Genomic DNA, 18872 nt, shown 5'->3' with positions numbered 1-18872 from the left:
AAATAAGAAATGTTTAAAAATGTAAGGACCTTTTCTGAAATGTCCTGCCAACTAATGACATTCCCATCAGTGCTAATTAGCAAGTGTTTGCACGCTAACAAGCCAATAAACCTGCTAAAAAAATAATAGCCCATAAGATTAACAGCAAAGATACAGCAAACTCACAATAAACACCATAAATAAATAGTTCATGTCTGAAAAGGAGTAGGAAGAAGTGAATACTTATGAATATTTCAGTTCTGCGCCTTAGTGTTCACCGTACACAACTCAGTCAAGTTAAACAAAAATGAAACATTCAAAACAAAGCAAGAACAAAAAAAAATCACAATAAAACAACCAAAAATCGAAAACAACCTACGCACCCTGTTCCCTGTCTTACTCTGCCAGTCCCCCTCCGCGATCCAGCTTTTGGATACTATTAGGTAATAAATGATTTAATGCTTTGTGCATGATTTGACCCGTTTTGAAGTCAACCAAATTTTAGATCAGAGTCAGTTCGTTGGTTCTCTATAAGTGGTTTTGTTTACAATTCTTGTATATCATGATTTCAATAAAATAATCTTTTTAATATTGTGATATTAATTTAAACCATATGGCCCAGTCATAATTTCATCTCTTTGTATTTGGCTGGAAGCAGGGGGAGTACAGGTTGACTATCTGGTCTTATCAGTGTACAAGGTGAACAAGGTGTCTGACTTCAGTAACACAAAGCCTACAGTTAAATCGAATCCTGCACACTGATAAATACCGGAGCTATGCCGGTAATTTTCCTTTAGGGAAGGCCTTAATGAGCTGTTGGCCTTAACGAGCTCTGGGCTTTAAAGAGCTGCAGATCTTAATGAGCTCTGGGCCTTCATAGAGCAGCAGTCCTCCATCTATTAAAACTGATTTGATTTTAATTTATTTGTTTTTTAACGGCATTTAATGACACATGTTGACTCGTAATGTTTAATTTAAAACTCATCTAAAGAGACAAGAGTGACAATTTTGAATAGGAGGAAATATGTATTTATAGATGGTTCATTCTTAAAAACACTACAGAATCTGAAGATCTTTTTTTTCTTTATTATTTTAGATTCTGAAGACACATATCAAGCAGTAACTTCTTTTCTTTTCTGAAATCGTTTGACTGTTTTCCACATCATCTTCATCTCCTCCTTCCTCTCTGCAGGAGGAGGTGTTTGCTGGAACTCTGCCGCTGATAACTTCCTGTGTGGACGGATATAACGTCTGTATACTGGCCTATGGACAAACCGGCTCAGGGAAGACGTACACCATGATGGGCAGCAAGGAAAACCCTGGAGTCAACATCAGGTCAGAACTGTTCAGAACTTTTAGATACGAGAGTGAACTGGGAGAAGGTGTTGTTCATTCAGGATCACTGGCAAGTCTTACTGGAGGTGGTGGAAAGTATATTTACTCAAGTACTGTACTTAAGTAGAGCTTTGGGGTACTTTTACTTTACTTGAGTATTTCAGATTTATTCTACTTTATACTTCTCCTCCACTACATTTCAGAGGTCAGTGTTGTACTTTTTACTCCACTACATCTATCTGACAGCTTTAGTTACTAGTTACTTTACAGATTAAGTAAGTACTTTACAAGTTAAAATGTGCTCCACTTCCACCAACTGTAACATTAAGATGCTGCTTACGTATTAAAGCATCAGTAATATTCCAGTAATATGGTATATATATTAATATAACTCTCTGAAAGTTGATACTTTTGTACTTTTACTCAAGTAAAATCTTGAATGTAAGACTTTTACTTATAATGGAGTATTTTTACAGAGCAGTATTGCTAGTACTTCTTCCACCACTGACTGGCACATCTATGACAATGCCAATGAGAAACAGGTGAGGATATTTACCCTTGAGAAGTAAAGCAAGAGCAAACTGAGTTCAGTGTGTTTTTACAGAATAAAATCTGGAGGCTGTCTACCTAACACATTTAAAATCCCCAAGCAGTGTGTTATCTCCCTGCCTGGAACAATGAACTGCTGTCAGGGGCCAAATGAGACTAATTGCGTCTCATTATGTGATGCGTCGCCTGACAACTGTTCATAAATATGTGATGAGGCGAAGCAACAGCTCCGCGCTGACAGAAAGAGTCAGTTTACAGAGAGAGGTCGAGTTTCCTGTCAGAGGACACAAACAAAGATCTGCTCATCATCGTCTCCTGTTTCCTCAAGTCAGCTTACAGAGGTGTTACATGCTGCCAGTAACGTGTGTTTGTTTCCTCAGGTCTATACGAGAACTGCTACGCATTTGTGCAGAAAAAGAGAAGGTCTCCTGCACTCTGAGGGTAAGACTTGGGATTTCGTCACAGTGGATTTTCATGTGGCGCTCTGAAAACCGAACACATTTTGAAACTTTGAGGGAAAAAATGTTGTTACGGCGTTACCCAAATCTAAAATTTCCTCTGAGCTCACTGTTGATGTTTCGGTTTGTTTTATCAACAAAATGAACTGCGTGATCTTCTTATAGATCCATAACCAATTTGCGGGTTTTAAAATGTGAAATTTTACAGAAAGTTATGGCTTTGTGCAGCCTCTAAATGTCTTACTATTCACTTAAAAGTAGATCAAATCTCATTCACTTTCTCTGGTCAGAACATGAACTTCACCAAACAAACAGATGTACTTAATGCTCATTTTCAGATTTCAATGTTGGAGATTTATAATGACAGTTTGAACGACCTTTTGACCAAAAGCCCTGGTGCTGCTCTGGACATCAGAGTCCAGGGGAAGTCGGTGTCTGTCCCCGGACTGACCCAGATCCAGGTCCAGACCGAGGCTGACATCCTCAACGTCATGGAGATGGGTGAAAAGAACAGAAAGATCGCCTCGACCAAGATGAACACACAGAGGTGCTGCTCTAATGCTGCCATAGGAAGAAATATTACTAATGAAATTCAGAATTCATTACGTTACATATTCTCCTTCCTCCTCAGTTCTCGCTCTCACCTGGTGGTGGCGCTGGAGGTGGAGGGCTCAGACAAGGTGTCAGGACTGACGTCTCGTGGTACGCTGACCTTGTGTGATCTCGCTGGATCCGAGCGAATCTCCAAGACCGAAGCTGAAGGTCAGAGGCTGGTGGAGGCAGCCGCCATCAATAAATCACTGACAGCGCTGGGACAGGTACAAGGACACACCTGTGCTGCTCACCTGGTTTGGTTCCAGAGGTGCTTACACCGCTGATCCAATTAAAGACTTTACAGTCATGTCATTCAGACCAAGTTTACACTCCATAAACCACAGTTTGTTACTCAGTTAGTCTTCATCCTGAAAACTTTTACTCTTGACGTAACATTACAAGTAAAAACACAGTTTGAAAATAAGTATATAAGCTATGCAGCCAAACGGGTTTATATTAGAATGAAAGAAGAGTCTGACATTTTTCCTTCTGTTACTTATAATACGAGAACTAACCAGCTCCACACTACAATTCAAGAAACAGAGCTGTTTCTTTATTTTCACGTCTTCTGCATGAATCACTGACTTTTTACTTGGGACCCGTTAACTTCATCACCAGTCTTTTAGCATGATATGTGTCAAGCATATATTTGGTCAAAATTAAGGAGTGGTGGGTTTAATATAGCGCCCTCACCAGGCACAGCACAAACATGCATCATCTGTCAAGTATAAAATATTAATCTTTCATTCAGACTTCCTCCTCGGTACTGAATGAGTGTTCAGTCGGGTCAAAGGCTGCTGTCGTCTCTCCTTCAGGTGTTCAGTGCTCTGAAGTGTAACGCCCTCCACATCCCGTTCAGGAACTCTAAGCTCACCCACCTCCTGCAGCCCTGCCTCAGTGGAGACGCAAAGGTAAACACTGACACTAACTCTTTTAAATGGCAACAGGTTCCTTTTGCCACAGAGGAACCTTCAAGAGCGTTGCTCGAAATGTAGGAATCGTTAGAATAACACATTTGACAGTTTGGCCCATAGATGAGAGACGGTGTGCAGTATTTCACGTAACTCTAAGCATCCAGTGTTTTTAAAATGGATGGTATAAACAAATGTGCAGGACTGCAGGCTACAGCAATTAACATTTGAGACTTGCTGCATTTACACCATGTTGATTGAGTGGTTATAATGACAAGACGTCCCATTTCACATATTCACACATTATTCTTACCCCCATCGGCCCTGTCGTCACGCCATTTAAATTTAAATGTAGCCTAAATAATCAGTTTTTATGGCACACATATTACTAGCTGTTCATTAATCAGTCTAACCAGGTATAAACTGTGTTTGTAGGCCTTTTTAATTAACAGCATTGATTGTAATATTGTTAATATCGTATTAATAATAATTACATTTGCAGAAACTTTAGTTTGACGCCTGCTATCCTTTTGACCCAGTTTGATATCCTGGAGCTGTTAGTGTTACTGTAATATAATGTGAATATGACATTCAAATGTAGCTCGTTTGTTTTCAGAGTAAATAATCATAATTAGCAAGACAGACACATTTGTAAATGCTGCGTTTTTTTTAAATACAATTCTGTTTCATGGCATTGTGTGCCAAAGTGTTTCCATATACAGCAAACTACATACAGTGTCAGCTATGTTTTGTCACTAACATCTGTGTCCGCTGGTTTCTCTGCAGTGCTGTGTGTTTGTGAATGTGGGTCCAGACATTAAGGACGTGACAGAAACACTGAGCACGCTGCAGTTCGGTTCCACCATACGGCAGGTTTCACTTGGAAAAGCAACGCAGAACATCGTACCGGCTAAAACCAACAAGACTGTCAAGTAGACAGAGGAGACGATAAACTGACGCTGGACCAGGCGTCAGCCACAACATTTATTTAACAAAAATAGCTGGAAGATGCTTTTTGTTCTTGAATATTCTGTGTCTTCGGTGTGGCGTGTTACAGCTCAGGGTATTAATATTTTTAACAGGGTCAAAAGGTGTTTAGGTGTCATGAATTTGCACTTGTGAAAAAGAAACCTATTTCATTTAGTACTGGTTATAGTTTCTGAATTTATAATTAAACTATTTTTACTTTAACTAATAAAGTTTATATTCAAGAACAACATGTATGAATTTATCTTTATTTGTTTGTATGGAAGTTAATAGAAAGTTTGAACAGTCTGCACTTCTGAAAAGGCTTCTGGGGGCTTTTAAAGTGCATGTTCAGGGTGCATAATTGGTGTAATTGTTTATTGCAGAGGGTGGTTTAAGTGCTAATGAGTTTAGAGAAAAACGCTGTGTTGTCCACGTGTGTTCCAACCCTCAGATCCAGCAAAAACATCTCAACAGGGTCAGTTGTTGTCAGTTTTGCACGGCCCTGGTGCACCAAGGACAACAAGTCTGATGAGGAATTGTCCAAAAAAAAAAACAAACTGCCCATCGTCCTAGCTGCAGGAGCCTCTGTTCTTCAGCAGCTGGTTGAGGACGCTGGTCCGTTTTAGCGCTCTGAGGTTGGAGATGTCCTCTGCGATAACGGGGACCTCCTCGCCATGATTTGTCTCGTCACTTTCATCGTCTTCACTGTCAGATAGCGTACACAGGAGGGCGTCGTTCTCATATGTGGGGAAGTAATACCTGAGGAGAGATGGAAGTCAGGGGTTTACTTAAAAACCTTTTTTGTCAATACATGTCTTAGCAAGGCCATTCCATATACTGTTGGGCTGTTTAGAAATCTCGTCAATTTGCACGAGTTGTACTACACACGTTTATTAAGATAAAGTTTTAGGCCTGTATGCCCACACCACAAATATCTGTATATGAATGGATAGAGGAGAGTGTCAAAACACGTTGAAAGAACGTTCTGATAATGTGATCGTGCAAACAAAAAAAAAGCTAATATTAATGGGTTTTCAGTTTTCCTGCTGACTGAATGCTTCGTGCCAAAGGCATTTGCTTTCCTCTACCAGAGTACGAGTTACTACATCGAGCACACAAATGAGCTTTTTTCCCCCGCCATAACACCTCCCAGGCTCAGTATATTTTCGTAAATTTGCATCAAGAAAATCATGCAGAATTAGCTGCTATCAGTTCCTGTTTGCCCTGTTACCATAGAAACAGCCAACTATTAACAGATTGCTATGACACCTATGAAAGGCAAGCTATGAAGTTATAAAGGAGCGTCTTTTTTTCCGAAGATTTCTAAGCAGATGTACGGACATTTATAGGGAGATATCCCTGACCAGTGCAAGTTATGCCGAGTCTAACAGTTTGTGTATCGTGTCTGTACGTTCAGGTTTGACTGAGTTATGACTAATAGGAAGGGGTGCTGAACTTACTGCGGTTGGTTCCAGGTCGACATGTCTGGCAGCTTCATCACATGACCCTCAGCCACGATGTGGTGGAGGACGTCATCTCTGGAGGCGAACTTTTCCTGGCAGCCGTAGCAGCGGCTCTGGTGGATCTGCCGCCGGATGAAGTTCACCAGTTTCACCTGCTGGTAGAACCTGAGATCTGAGGGAGGACACGGCAGAGCGGGATATAACTGATATGCTCTGATGTGTTTAACTTTTGACGTCAGTAAACTGCTTCCTTGTTTTACTTACTGAGTTCTGTCCTCAACTTATGGAGATCAAAGCCATGAGCTTCCTAAAAAAAACAACAACAGGAGGAATAATAATCAAGATTAAAGTCTATAAGACGCACTAGTGGCCTCATGAAGCTGTAATGTTCATTACACATCAGATAATAATTGTTGAATGGAGAGACAACTTTGTTATGCTTTAATATTATAAAATAAACCATAAAGTTCGTCCTGAGGGTGGTACCACCATGTTGTTACCTTATAATCATTTTATGACCTTTTAGACTCCGCTTGAGTTAGTTTAAGCTGTTAAAGCTGTTAGTTTAAGAGTCAAATATCTCCAAAATGATTTGTTGTACTCTTTGCGTTGTCGATGTTTCTATAGTGAAAAGTATCAAGAGCTCTTAAGCTAATTTATCAGTGAGGTCATACAGATAATCAAGTTAATAATTATTCACTAACAATCACTAAGCCAGCTCTTCCTTTCCACCCTGAATAGCTCTTAATCTGTCTCAGCACTACTGAGTCATAAAAGAATAATTTCAGGCACATAAAATAAAAAACTATGAAATGACTGTTTGCTGCGGTACCTTCATGTGTGTGTAGATCTGATCCATCGTCTCCGACTGATGATCACAGAACAGACACACAGCAGAGACTGGATGAGCCCGCCAGTCCGACCAATCACTGCGGACAATACAGAGATGTCAGACAGCTCAGGGATGAGAGGGGAACCAGGAGGTTAATCCAGTGTTTCACATATGAGATATGACAAAAATAAGGTCTCTGGTCAGATTATTGCATCTACTGGAGATGTGTCAGAAACAATAAGTTATCACTTTAAACTTTAAGCCTCCTCAGGAAAGATAAATTAGACTGAAGCAGTCGGGTGACAGTAAAGTCAGTAAAACCTGGGTGTTTTGGCCCCAGACTGATGTATTCTGACCCTTTTGGTTCCTGCTGGAGATACTTACTCATCCTCATCGTCCACCAGCTCACGGTCATCCTCACTCTGCACTTCCTCCCAGGTCTTCCCCAGCTCCTGACAGGAGAGCGGACGGAGAGATTTGAAGATCACACACAGTGAAGAGAAAACCCTCCTCTGCTACTAATATACTAATATAACTAGTGCTGAAACAATTTTAGATTGACACAAAATTAAACAACACATTTGATAAACACAACAAATTAATTGTCATACATCAAATAAAAACATTTTCTTCAAACTTCTCTACTGTCCATCTGTATTCTCAATTTGTTCAAAAATACCAAATACTCCCACCAACATGAAAACTTGAACTACTGAAATGTAACTGCAATTCTCCATGAAGGAACAAAACCATAGTCAAGTGGGAAGAATATTGAATTTTCTGGACACATATATATGTGTGACTTGACGACACAACTGTGTAGAAGTTTTACCAGGTAGTTGATGACGTAGAAGCGGTCGTATACGCAGTTGTTGGCGTTGATGCGGCGGTGAGCTTTCTTCCTCATGTGATCCTTCAGGGTGGTTTTATCTCGGAAGGTTTTCTCACAGTACAAACACTGCAGACTGACAAGAGGACAGAACAACACAGTCAACTTGGACTGAAGGTCGTCGGGTTAAAGATATCCTCATATCCATGTTTATGTTTGGTGAGAGAGGAGCTTGTGTGTGTGCTGTCTTGTGGTTTTATCTGTATTCATGACCTTTTAAAGATCAAGACTCTGATCAAACACTAAACTAACTGGTTTCAGTGAGACTTTTCATTTGCTGGGAGCTGAAATAATGGATGTTACTTTACTTTCAGAGCAACTTGAACTTTTCAAGACCTAAGAACGTTTTTTAAGCAACTTTACTAACATTAAAATCTCAAATTTCAGGAGTTGGGAGGTTTTCACATTTTATCAGTGTCATAATAATGACTGATACATACTGTTACTGTCCCTGTGTCAGGTCTTACTTGTCCAGTTTGCTCTGCAAAATGTCCAGAAACTGGTCGCTGTAGACGATGTTGTCCGGCAGCCCGATGCTGAAGGAATGGTCTTTAGCCATGTGGTTCAGCAGAGACGACCTGAAAACATGATGGAAGTATTTTTTTAAATGATCTTCAGCAGGAACCAATGGGTTTGGGGCTGAGTTATATATGGAGTATTTTCCAAATATATAACGATCTAGTGACATTTGGCTATTAAATGCATGTCCCCAGTGATAATATTAAACATGCTGCTTCTAACTTGTTGAAAGTTTATTAAGGTTGAACAGTACTGATCAATGGTTACACCAAACCATTGATCAATACTGTCAGGTGCATTCCTTTGTACTTATTTTGAGATGAAAGCATGAAATATGACCGACACATGCAGCTGAAACGACCACCACTCCCCAGTGTTAATACGGTGTTGGGTTCTGATAGATTTTACATTTAGTGCTGCGTTTTCTAACATTCAGGAAGTTTCAAACCAGCTGATTCCCATCACACATGCAGTACCTGTTCCCAGTGAAGTCCTCGCTGCAGAACATGCAGAGACGATGGAAGCTGCTGTCGTCTCTCTCCTTCTGCTGCTGCTCCAGCACCTCCTCCTGTGGAAGACCAACACTGTCAGAGAAACACCACAGAAGAAGAACAGCACCACCACCTCCTACTGTGGCTGGGATATTGTGTTTGACAAACATGTGAAATAACATACAGACCCACAGTCTCTGGTTCAGGGAGAATCAAAACTATAAAAAGGCTTTAAAAGAAAAAAATAGAAGAAGTAGTAGAAGAGATAATGTCCTCGATTACAATTAAAAAGGTAAAATTAAACAATTTTCAGTTAAAATTCTATCAAAGAGGTCACTCATCTTTCCTAACGCTATTAAAGAGTCTATCTATGAAAGAATACAGTTCCCATTCACAAGTAATACAATCAAGGAAGCTAATTTTAAGTTTATCCATAAATTCTCAACATAACTGTGGATATTTTTCCAAGACCTTCGGTTCCCATTATTTTCTTACTTGGAAAACATTTCTAGAGTTGATTAATATGGGACTAGGCGTATGGGAGTGGAGGGAAGGGATGGGAAATAAGAGGATACCCAATGTACTGTTATGCTTGTATGTTTACCCACTGGTGCTGATTATTGTACAGTCTTCAGAAATAAAAAGATCAAAGAAAAATCAGGTAAATCTTTTGATATTTTGCAGAAACTGGATTGGGTCGTCCAAAAACTACAATAAATTGAGGTTTCAGATCCTCACCAGTCGTTTCTGTTGGAGCCGCTCTCTGAGGATCCGGTCTTCTGGGAGGACGTCACACAGCAGGAAGTAGTCCTCCTGCTTCTCTGTGAGAACAACAACTGGTTAGAGGAACACAAGCTTCAAATGAGGCCTGTCATAGAGTCTGATGAAGTCCGGATGAGATTTAAAGTGCAGACTTTCATGTCTGAGTAATTTTTGTAGAGAATTTTTGTATAATTCTGCATTCACATCATATACAGAAAATTACAGATGCAGGTTTTTCTTCTAGAAAATACGGTTCAGCTTTCATCAGGTAAATTTACTCCCTCGGGTTTTGTGATACAACTGTGACTCATCTAGAATAACAAGCAGCGGCCCGGTGGTAGGTCAGTTATTACAAACTAATGCTGTGATGTTAATCACTGTTCAAACCCACAGAACTTTATTCTAGATTCTCGTGGACATTTAAGTTCCTAGAGACACCAAATAAGTGTAAATAAAATAAATGATGCACAAGACATCTAGAACATTTCTATTTGACAGAACAACACAGCCATAAAAAAATAAAAATAAAAACATGGAGTCACTCATCATATATCCTCAGTCTTGCAACAAGATGATACATTTATATTCTAATTTGTTTTTGTGGATTTATAACAATTTCCCTGATTCCCTTTCCACTGCAGTCCTTGTAACGCACCTGTACTGTGACTCTACTCACCAGCTGGGCCGGTGGAGTTCGTCTTGATCACGCTGCAGAAATCTGTGACCGGTTGCTCCAGGAATCTGCCCTTCCAGTACAACATGTACCTGACGGAGGACAGGAAAGTCATCAGAAAAGCATCGGCACTGCTCATCTTCGACAAGATACAGGATAGGATTTTACTTAACACACCCAATATTGAAAATATAGTCATACTGTCCAGCTCTATGTCAGCTCTGATAAGAGAAATATTGTAAAGCCAATGTGTACTTTTGATTTTAGCCATAATAATGTGACTACTACCAGGACTATCAGAGAAAAACTTCAGTTACAGATGATTTGAGTAATAATGGTCACACTCTAGTTAGCAGGGTTGAGGAGTATCGTTGAAATCAATATTGTGCATATTTCTTCCATATTGATATATACTACAATATGGAAAATGTTGTCAAAATCACATAAAATAAAAATTATGTTCACTGAAATGAAATGAACTATGTTACACAGAGGGATGTTTTATTTTGTATTTCCAAATAACATGATTTGATCATATCATCGCTGTATGATTCCAGTAAAAGTCGATAACCAATAATATTGAAATATTGCCCAGCCCGCTGTTATTTGAATTGTATTTTAGATGACCATCTGTGGACAGAGGGCAGTCTCCATACTTCGGGAGGTCTGCGATGAGTTTGACGTCGGCGATGACCAGCTTGTGTTCCAGCAGCTGGTGTTTGAGGAGGACATCTTTCTGCTGCAGAGGGACGGACTCTGGGCAGAACAGACACACCAGCAGCTCTGCACTGGGACACTGCAGACTGGGAGCACTGGTGCCATCAGCTGGCTCCTCTGGAAAACACAGCGGCTCCAGTATACTGTCCTGACCTGAGAGAGGGACACAACTGCAGGTTAACTAACGCACACACATTACTCCAACCCAGTATGCCCTGGTGAATGTCTCAGTACTGAAACACGTAAATACAGGCGGATCCACATGAACCACATGATATAAATGCACAAAATATTTGTGCCCCAATTATTTTGTTTGTTTTATCTCATTTTATCTTAGGGGAAACTCGGTTGGGAGTGTAACAACACATGTGTAAACCTGTTATCTGTAAGATGCAACTCACATCACACACAGGTTCAGCTGGGTATCAACCCTCAATCCTGTTTTTGTTACCAAACTTATTGTGTCCATCGCACCAAGTGTCAAAACTGTCAGGTCCAAGTAGCGAAAGGTGACATCAAATGTCCATTTTGTACTTTTCCTTGTGTATTTCTGTATTTTTTATATATTATACGGTCGCTTATGTCTTGACAACAGTTATGATGGGGGGGAAGATTGGCTTCTTTTGTTCATTGAAAACAAAACTTTAATATTTCTCTAAATAAGGAATCCAAAAAATGTCACAAACATTTCTCACTGTACGCATACTCCAATACCTACAAATACTGATACTTGCAATGAATTTAGTGACATTGTTTGCTCAAAAAAGCTATAAGTAAGGAGGTTTGGCTGGCAGTGGAATTAACGAAATGAACATTATGAAACGTTTTTCATGAAAACAGTATCTGAGTTACTGTGGTTAAACTGGAGAACCAGCAGGTAACCTAACTACTGTAAAACATACGTTTGTATAAGGAGAACATGCAAGCTGCTGGTTAGCCTGTTAGCATATCCGGGTAGCTGCTGGTTGTTTAACTTCGTTACAAACTGTAGAGCTGAATCTTTTTCAGCTGAGTTTGCTGTCTGACAGACTCCGAGTTTCATTTACAGGTGAATAATCCACTCGAGTGCAAAAAAGCTTCATTAAATCCACTAAAAAATCAACTTACCATCTTTACTCTCGTTGCAGGCAGCCATCCTAGGTGTCACGTGGTCAAAACAGCGGATAACGGACCAATCAGAGGTTGGAAAATGTTTGCATGCTGCCTTCGAGGTCTCCAGGTAAAAGCAAAGACGACACGGTGCGTTTAAGTGTTTTAATTATTATCAAAACTCTGAAACTCGTGAGTTTTGAAGGCCGAAGCGTCGTTAAAGCGATTCAATGGGACAGCGCGGTTTTAGGAAGAGTGAAAACACAAACATTTATGTATTATTGCTAGAATATAGGCATTTTTTAAAAAAAACATTGCTTTCATGAAGTACACTGACAAGGTTAAAGCTATTGATTTGTTGTCAATTAAATCCACTTATTAAGTTTATACTGATCATATAAGAAGAGATAAAGATGAAAAGATGAGCTTTTGTACTTTGAGGAGAGTGGAAATGTGGTTTGTCATAAAGGGGTTTTGACTTATTTTAATGTATTTCTTTGTAACGTAATGTGCAATAAAGATAAATCATTTGTGCACTCAGATGCTTACATGATGACTTACCTATTCTCTGCCCTCAGAGCCTGAACTTGGAAGCACAATGTAAAATACCCCCACTTAATAAAAGCAGTTTACAGTTTACCAGATCTACATTTATGAGTAAATCCCTTATTAACTTTCCTGTATTATTGTCTTATCCTCTAATAGTAATAGAATTGGTTATCATCATTGACATTTCTGGCTTTCTGAGGGTCTAGGGTCCATTTTGCTCAGTTGGTAATCCAGCCTTGATTTAGCCGCGTACCACTTATGTCCCCCAGAAAACGACCTCTAGGTGGCACAAACATCCCAGTCTTCATCCTGCTGCAGTCAGTCTGACTGGTTTTTTCTCACTTGTTGCTCTTTTTGTGCATTTCAAGTATTTCAATAGAAGGTAAGATGGTGTGTTTTGTTTTTCCACACCAAACGTAATCATTGAAGTTACAAAATTCTAATAATACTACAAGCAACTAATAGTAACATCAGCAATACTAATACTGTTAACAGCTATTAGTTTTTTTTTAAATTTTACACCTATACAAACAGCATAAAAAACAAATAAGAGAAATGATGATGTGGCAGGAAAGGTCAAGAAGCCGTCAGCTTACACAGTAGAATTAAGTATTAAAAGACTAATATAAAAGCAGTGTTGGAAGGTAACTAAGTACATTTACACAAGTATTGTAATTATATATATTTTTGAGGTACTTTCATTTATACTTCTTCTTCACTACATTTCAGAGACAAATGTTTTTACTTTTTGTCTACATTGATAACACAAACAGCTATAATAACTACTTAGTCAACAATAATAATAATCCAATCTTATAATAAATATAATATTGCAATCCTCAAAAAGAGGCCATTCTGTATAATGAGTACCTTTACTTGTGGTACTTGCTTGAAGCATGTTTTCCTTGTAATAATTATCTACTTTTACTAATGTAGGACTTTTATTTTTTACATGTAGGTACTGTTAAAAATATTTTTTTTGATAAAATAAATAAAAATAAGAGGCATTCTACAAATTCTAATAAATAATCAATAATACAATATTCATGGATGATAAAACAGTACAAAATAATAATTAAAAAAATGAACAATTAACAAAAAATGTGATACATACGATACGTCAAGAAAATGCTTGATAATAAAAGTAAGTTCTGATAGAAGATACAGTTTTACATGTTTATCCAATCTGCAAAAAATAAGAGCGGAAATAGCAATATCAGTTCGTTCCATTAGTGCACTGATTAAAATGACATGAAAACCTCTCTCTCTCTCTCTCTCTCTCTCTCTCTCTCTGTCTCTCTCTCTCTCTCTCTCTCTCTCTCTCTCTCTCTCTCTCTCTGGAGGCGGTGCTCTCTCAGCATCCCTGCGGTTGTTCGTTCTGCTTGAGCAGCCGGCTCAGGTGAGTTCAGGTGCTGCATTATTCACACAGAGCTCAGCGGTTCTAATTAAACCCTGGAGAGAGGCAAGGGAAGGCAGCGGCAGACGCAGCCAGGATATGATGTGGATTTCTGATTTAGACCACAACTCCCAGATGAGCCACATCAGTTTTCAGCTCCAAACAGGCAGAGAGATGTTTTGTTTTGTTTCTTTCAAACTCCAACAGCATCCCACGTAAACAGAGTTGTGTGTTACAGCAGCTGCATGCGTTTCAAGTGAAACAGGAGCATGTTTGGGAGTCTGGTTCGAGTCATGGCGTCCAGATTGAAACTCAGGTTGTTAACCTGAAACTGACACTGCAAGTGTCTTTGTTAGTTTTATACATAGAATAATCTCACAACAGCATGAATATTAAAAAATGAATATTATTACTACATCTCAGTGGCACTGAGACATACTGACTGTAATCTTGAGTTTTAAATTCTAGTGGCAGGTTCATTCACATTATGCCAGAAACTACGACAACTACAAGAGAAAATGAGTTGAAAACAAATGGTAAAACTCTTAAACTACAATAACCACCATAAACAAAATACTTTCAAGGGGTACTTCAGAAATTTAGTAGTGCACCACTATCAAGTTTGGGGAATCGCAATAGATGGACTAAAGAAAAATAATCAAAATTGATGGAGCAAAGGCTGAGACATCCTGACTTTTAAAGACAAAGGAACTGACTGTGGATCTGAGGAGGACCAAGGCGCCGATGACCCCTGTTTCCATCCAGGGGGCCAGTGTGGACATTGTAGAGGATTACAAGTATCTGGGAGTTCACATAGACAATAAACTGGACTGGGTAAAGAACACTAATGCCCTCTACAGGAAGGGCCAGAGCCGTCTCTACTTTCTGAGGCGGCTGAGGTCCTTCAACATCTGCCGGACTATGCTGAGGATGTTCTATGAGTCTGTGGTGGCCAGTGCTATCCTCTATGCTGTTGCATGCTGGGGCAGCAGGCTGAGGGTGGCGGACTCCAACAGACTAAACAAACTGATCCGCAAGGCCAGTGACGTTGTGGGGGTGCAGCTGGACTCTCTGACGGTGGTGTCAGAGAGGAGGATGCTGTCTAAGCTGCGGGGCATCTTGGACAATGTTTCACATCCTCTCCATGACGTACTGGTCGGACACAAGAGCACCTTCAGTGGGAGACTCATTGCTCCCAAATGCACAACTGAGCGACACAGGAAATCATTCCTGCCTGTGGCCATCAGACTGTTTAACTCCTCTCTCTGAATGTCAGAAACTCAGGAAGAGACTGGAATCCGTATCTGTATCTACCTCACCTGTTCATACACCACCTCACTATTTATTCAAAATGTTTAAGTGCAATACATATATAGTCACACACTTTAGTGCAACACATACATACATATACATTGTTATTGTATATATTTTTACCTCATTTCACTTAAATACTGTAAATGTGTATATTTTGTATTTTCATTTCATTTTTCATTTCACCTCATTTCACTTAAATACTGTAAATGTGTATATTTTGTATTTTGTATTTCTTATTTTTATATTTTGTACAAACTTTTAGTTCTAAATTATGCTACTTTCTACTCTTGAATGGGAGCACCGGTACTGTACAATTTCCCCCCGGGGATCAATAAAGTATTTCTGATTCTGATTCTGATTAGCTCCAAAAAACACTGGATCCTACATTTCCCACAATGCAACTTGATTTAGTGCCTGGTAAACGGTCTAACTCCAAAGAGTGAGATTGGGGTGTGTTATGCTAGTAGCGGCTAATGTAGCCTGGAGCCTCCAGCCTGCAGCAGAGATGAGCAGCGGGCTGCAGAGGTCTACAACAGATTGTTTTCACTCTCAAACTTGTAGTCTTCAACCAACGCTGACTCAAGTGACATCACTTGAGGACAAACACACACTGATGTCGGAAATGTAAAAGTTTGCAATCTTCAAGCATGAAGCTGCTTCTCTTCACTGTTTCAAATCTGAACTGTCCCACAGTGTGATTAGGGAACATGGCAACATCACTACAACAAGAAACACGAGCAGTCAGATGATCAGACAAGCCATAAACGGGATCTGATCTGGAGGAAGAAATAGTGTCTGAAGACTGTCAACTGGTCGACTGTGCAGAGGTGAGGAAAGAGCCAGAGTTTGAACTTCTCTCTCTAGCTCTCCTTTCTTTATTCTTGACACAACAATTTCACTTTTCATGAGAACAACTGAGTGCAACACTATGAATATCCTCCTGTTTGAAAATGTGCTCCATTATTAGGCTTCTTTGGGGTTATGTGTGGGTTTATTTCCAGCGTTGTGTCCTGGCAACAGACTTATGTGACTCTCCACGGCTCAGCAAGGAAACACAAAGGGGGTCTTTAAACAGACTGTATCTTTGACAGGTTTTCACTTGATTTGTCTGAAGTATCATATTGGCTTTATTTTCCTGCATTTCCTGTATTTTGTCCTCCATCCCTTACAGAGCAGTCGCTCTACAAAGGGATCGCTTCGGGCCAGTATTAACAGGAGGAATGATTACAGCGACCAATAACTCTTTCCGTCTACATATGGCACATCAGTATTGCATTAAGACAGACTTCACATTTCCATTGTTCACAGATTTCACTTTGTGTTCATTTTCACTTCTGACACCACTGTTGCTGCCTTACATCAAGCCTTCAATTACACTTCAAATTAGTGTCAGTTTGTTTTGTTTATCTGACCCAATTTTGTCTGTTTTCATTGTATTTACATCCTGTTCTTCTTTGATATATCTGTACTGTACTTCACTTTGCTGCTGCAGTGGCCCATTTCCCCCCATTAAGCTTTCAAACAATCTAATCAAGTGACAGCTTGCCTACCAGGAAGCTGCAGAAACACTGCTGAACCTCCAGCTTTTCAAAACACAGATTCAAACCAACTCCTCCGCCTGACTGCTGCTCTCCACTCAGGTCCAACCTGGATGCTGCTGGCGACGAATTGTTGCATAGCAACTGCCTGTTCAGCACCTATAGTGCTCCTCCTGTTTAGAGCCGGGGAACCTCACAAGATGCCATTATGTGGGCAGAGTCGCCCACGTGGGTCAATACGCTCTCTCTCCCTCTGTCAGTCCCCTGTACAGTGGTGGTGATGTGGACACACACACACACACACACACACACACACACACACACACACACACTCACATACATTGCAGCTGTACAACACTGAAGTCCAATGACAATAGAGCTAACTATGATAAACTGAAATATTAATAAATTAACATGAACTGCATACAATTCAATACTACATTATCATCCATCCAGTGGTGGAATGTAACAAAGTACATTTACTCAAGTAGTGTACTTAAGAACAAGTTTTAGATACTTGTACTTCACTTGAATATTTCAGAGTAGAGTTGGCAGACTGGAAAGGATCTGAAACAGTTTTGGACAGGTTCACTCTTAAGTCGCGCGTACAAGTGATTCAAGAGAATTTGTGGCATTCACCAATTTTTTTTTGTTGCACTTTTTCTCTCAGGTACAAATTAAATTCACAGGTGGTCCAGACCTGCCATACGAGTTGTGTACAGACAGACTCTCTCCACTGGGGAACGAGCACTCATTTGACCTGAAATCATAATGCACTAATGAAGTAAAATAAAATATGTAACTAAAACAAACTTAAACAAACAAAATAAATATTCTGTTCACCGTGTCATCATCATCATGGCTGCGTTTTTATTTATTTTGTGGTTTTTATTTTATTGGCATATTTTGGCACAACAACTTCTACATTTAAGTAGTAGTTGGAAAATTATTTCTTCTTCGTTTTCTTACTTTCTGTATCTGGTATCAGGTATCTGTTCAGTATCAACAGTGTAACATCACCTACTGTAGGCTGTAATATTATCTTGTGTAGTTATATATTTTTTAGCATCTAACGTCATTTCAGACCATTCACTCTTCATGATCACACATCTTTGTCAGCTGTAGCCTATTATTAATATTTTCATTCACATTTTTGTGAATGAAACTCGCCCTCAGATGAAGCGGAACCTCATTTAAATTGTATGGCAGTTTCAGGGGTGATGATCAGATCTCAGGAACGCACAGGTACTCGTGAACAGGTGTCATTCACCAGGCTGAAACCAGTGACTCATGACAAATATATCCAGTTAGGAGAGTTTGAGGAGTCAGACTTACGAACAAACCTGACAGAGGTTTAGGATAAGAATATGAGAATGACTTGTTGGTTCAGTGCCATCAAAGTCACATTGACTGTATGTATGTTGGCTGATTATGTACAGTCTGCTGTTTGTATGTAAACGCACACCACGGGACAGCTTTTGATGGGCTGTTTAAAAGACGTCTAATTGGTTCCAGCTGCTGAGGCTAAAATGTGCTCAGCAGTCAAAGTTTTTGTACCGTCAGTTTGTCCTCTGAGGTGGCTGATTAGCTTCAACAGCTGAAACCATGAAAGATGAGATCTGTGGGATTAGTATAAATAGAGACAGATTGTTCACATCAGCCAGGTGATTATAGTCAGGTTAAAAAACATTTTATAATGTGTTACCTTTTTGTTGTTTTTTTACATTTCCGTATTTTTTTTTTCTGATTTAGCTTTTTTTTAATGTTTGTTTTTTATTTGTTATATTTTTGGTATTGTGTATTCACCTTTCATTATCTGTAATATTCTTTAATTGCTGTATTTTT

At 39.5% G+C, this 18872-nt stretch overlaps 1 protein-coding gene across 1 annotated transcript; it reads right to left on the bottom strand.

Annotated features, from left to right (window-relative positions):
* Positions 1-5047: 5047 nt before the first annotated feature.
* Positions 5048-12276, bottom strand: znf277 (zinc finger protein 277). The gene is made up of 12 exons (XM_070907580.1): positions 12249-12276; positions 11081-11294; positions 10428-10516; positions 9728-9810; positions 8975-9066; positions 8447-8557; positions 7923-8055; positions 7475-7542; positions 7091-7187; positions 6523-6565; positions 6256-6430; positions 5048-5554 (listed from the first exon to the last, which is right to left on the bottom strand). The coding sequence occupies exons 1-12, from the start codon at positions 12274-12276 to the stop codon at positions 5365-5367; spliced, it is 1323 nt and encodes a 440-aa protein (XP_070763681.1). The 3' UTR covers positions 5048-5364.
* Between the last annotated feature and the right edge of the window lie 6596 nt (positions 12277-18872).

The sequence above is a fragment of the Enoplosus armatus genome, chromosome 6 (genome assembly GCF_043641665.1).
Source record: "Enoplosus armatus isolate fEnoArm2 chromosome 6, fEnoArm2.hap1, whole genome shotgun sequence".
NCBI lineage: Eukaryota > Metazoa > Chordata > Actinopteri > Centrarchiformes > Enoplosidae > Enoplosus > Enoplosus armatus.
Note: the sequence above shows the minus strand (reverse complement) of the source record. Positions and strands in the feature narration are given on the sequence as shown.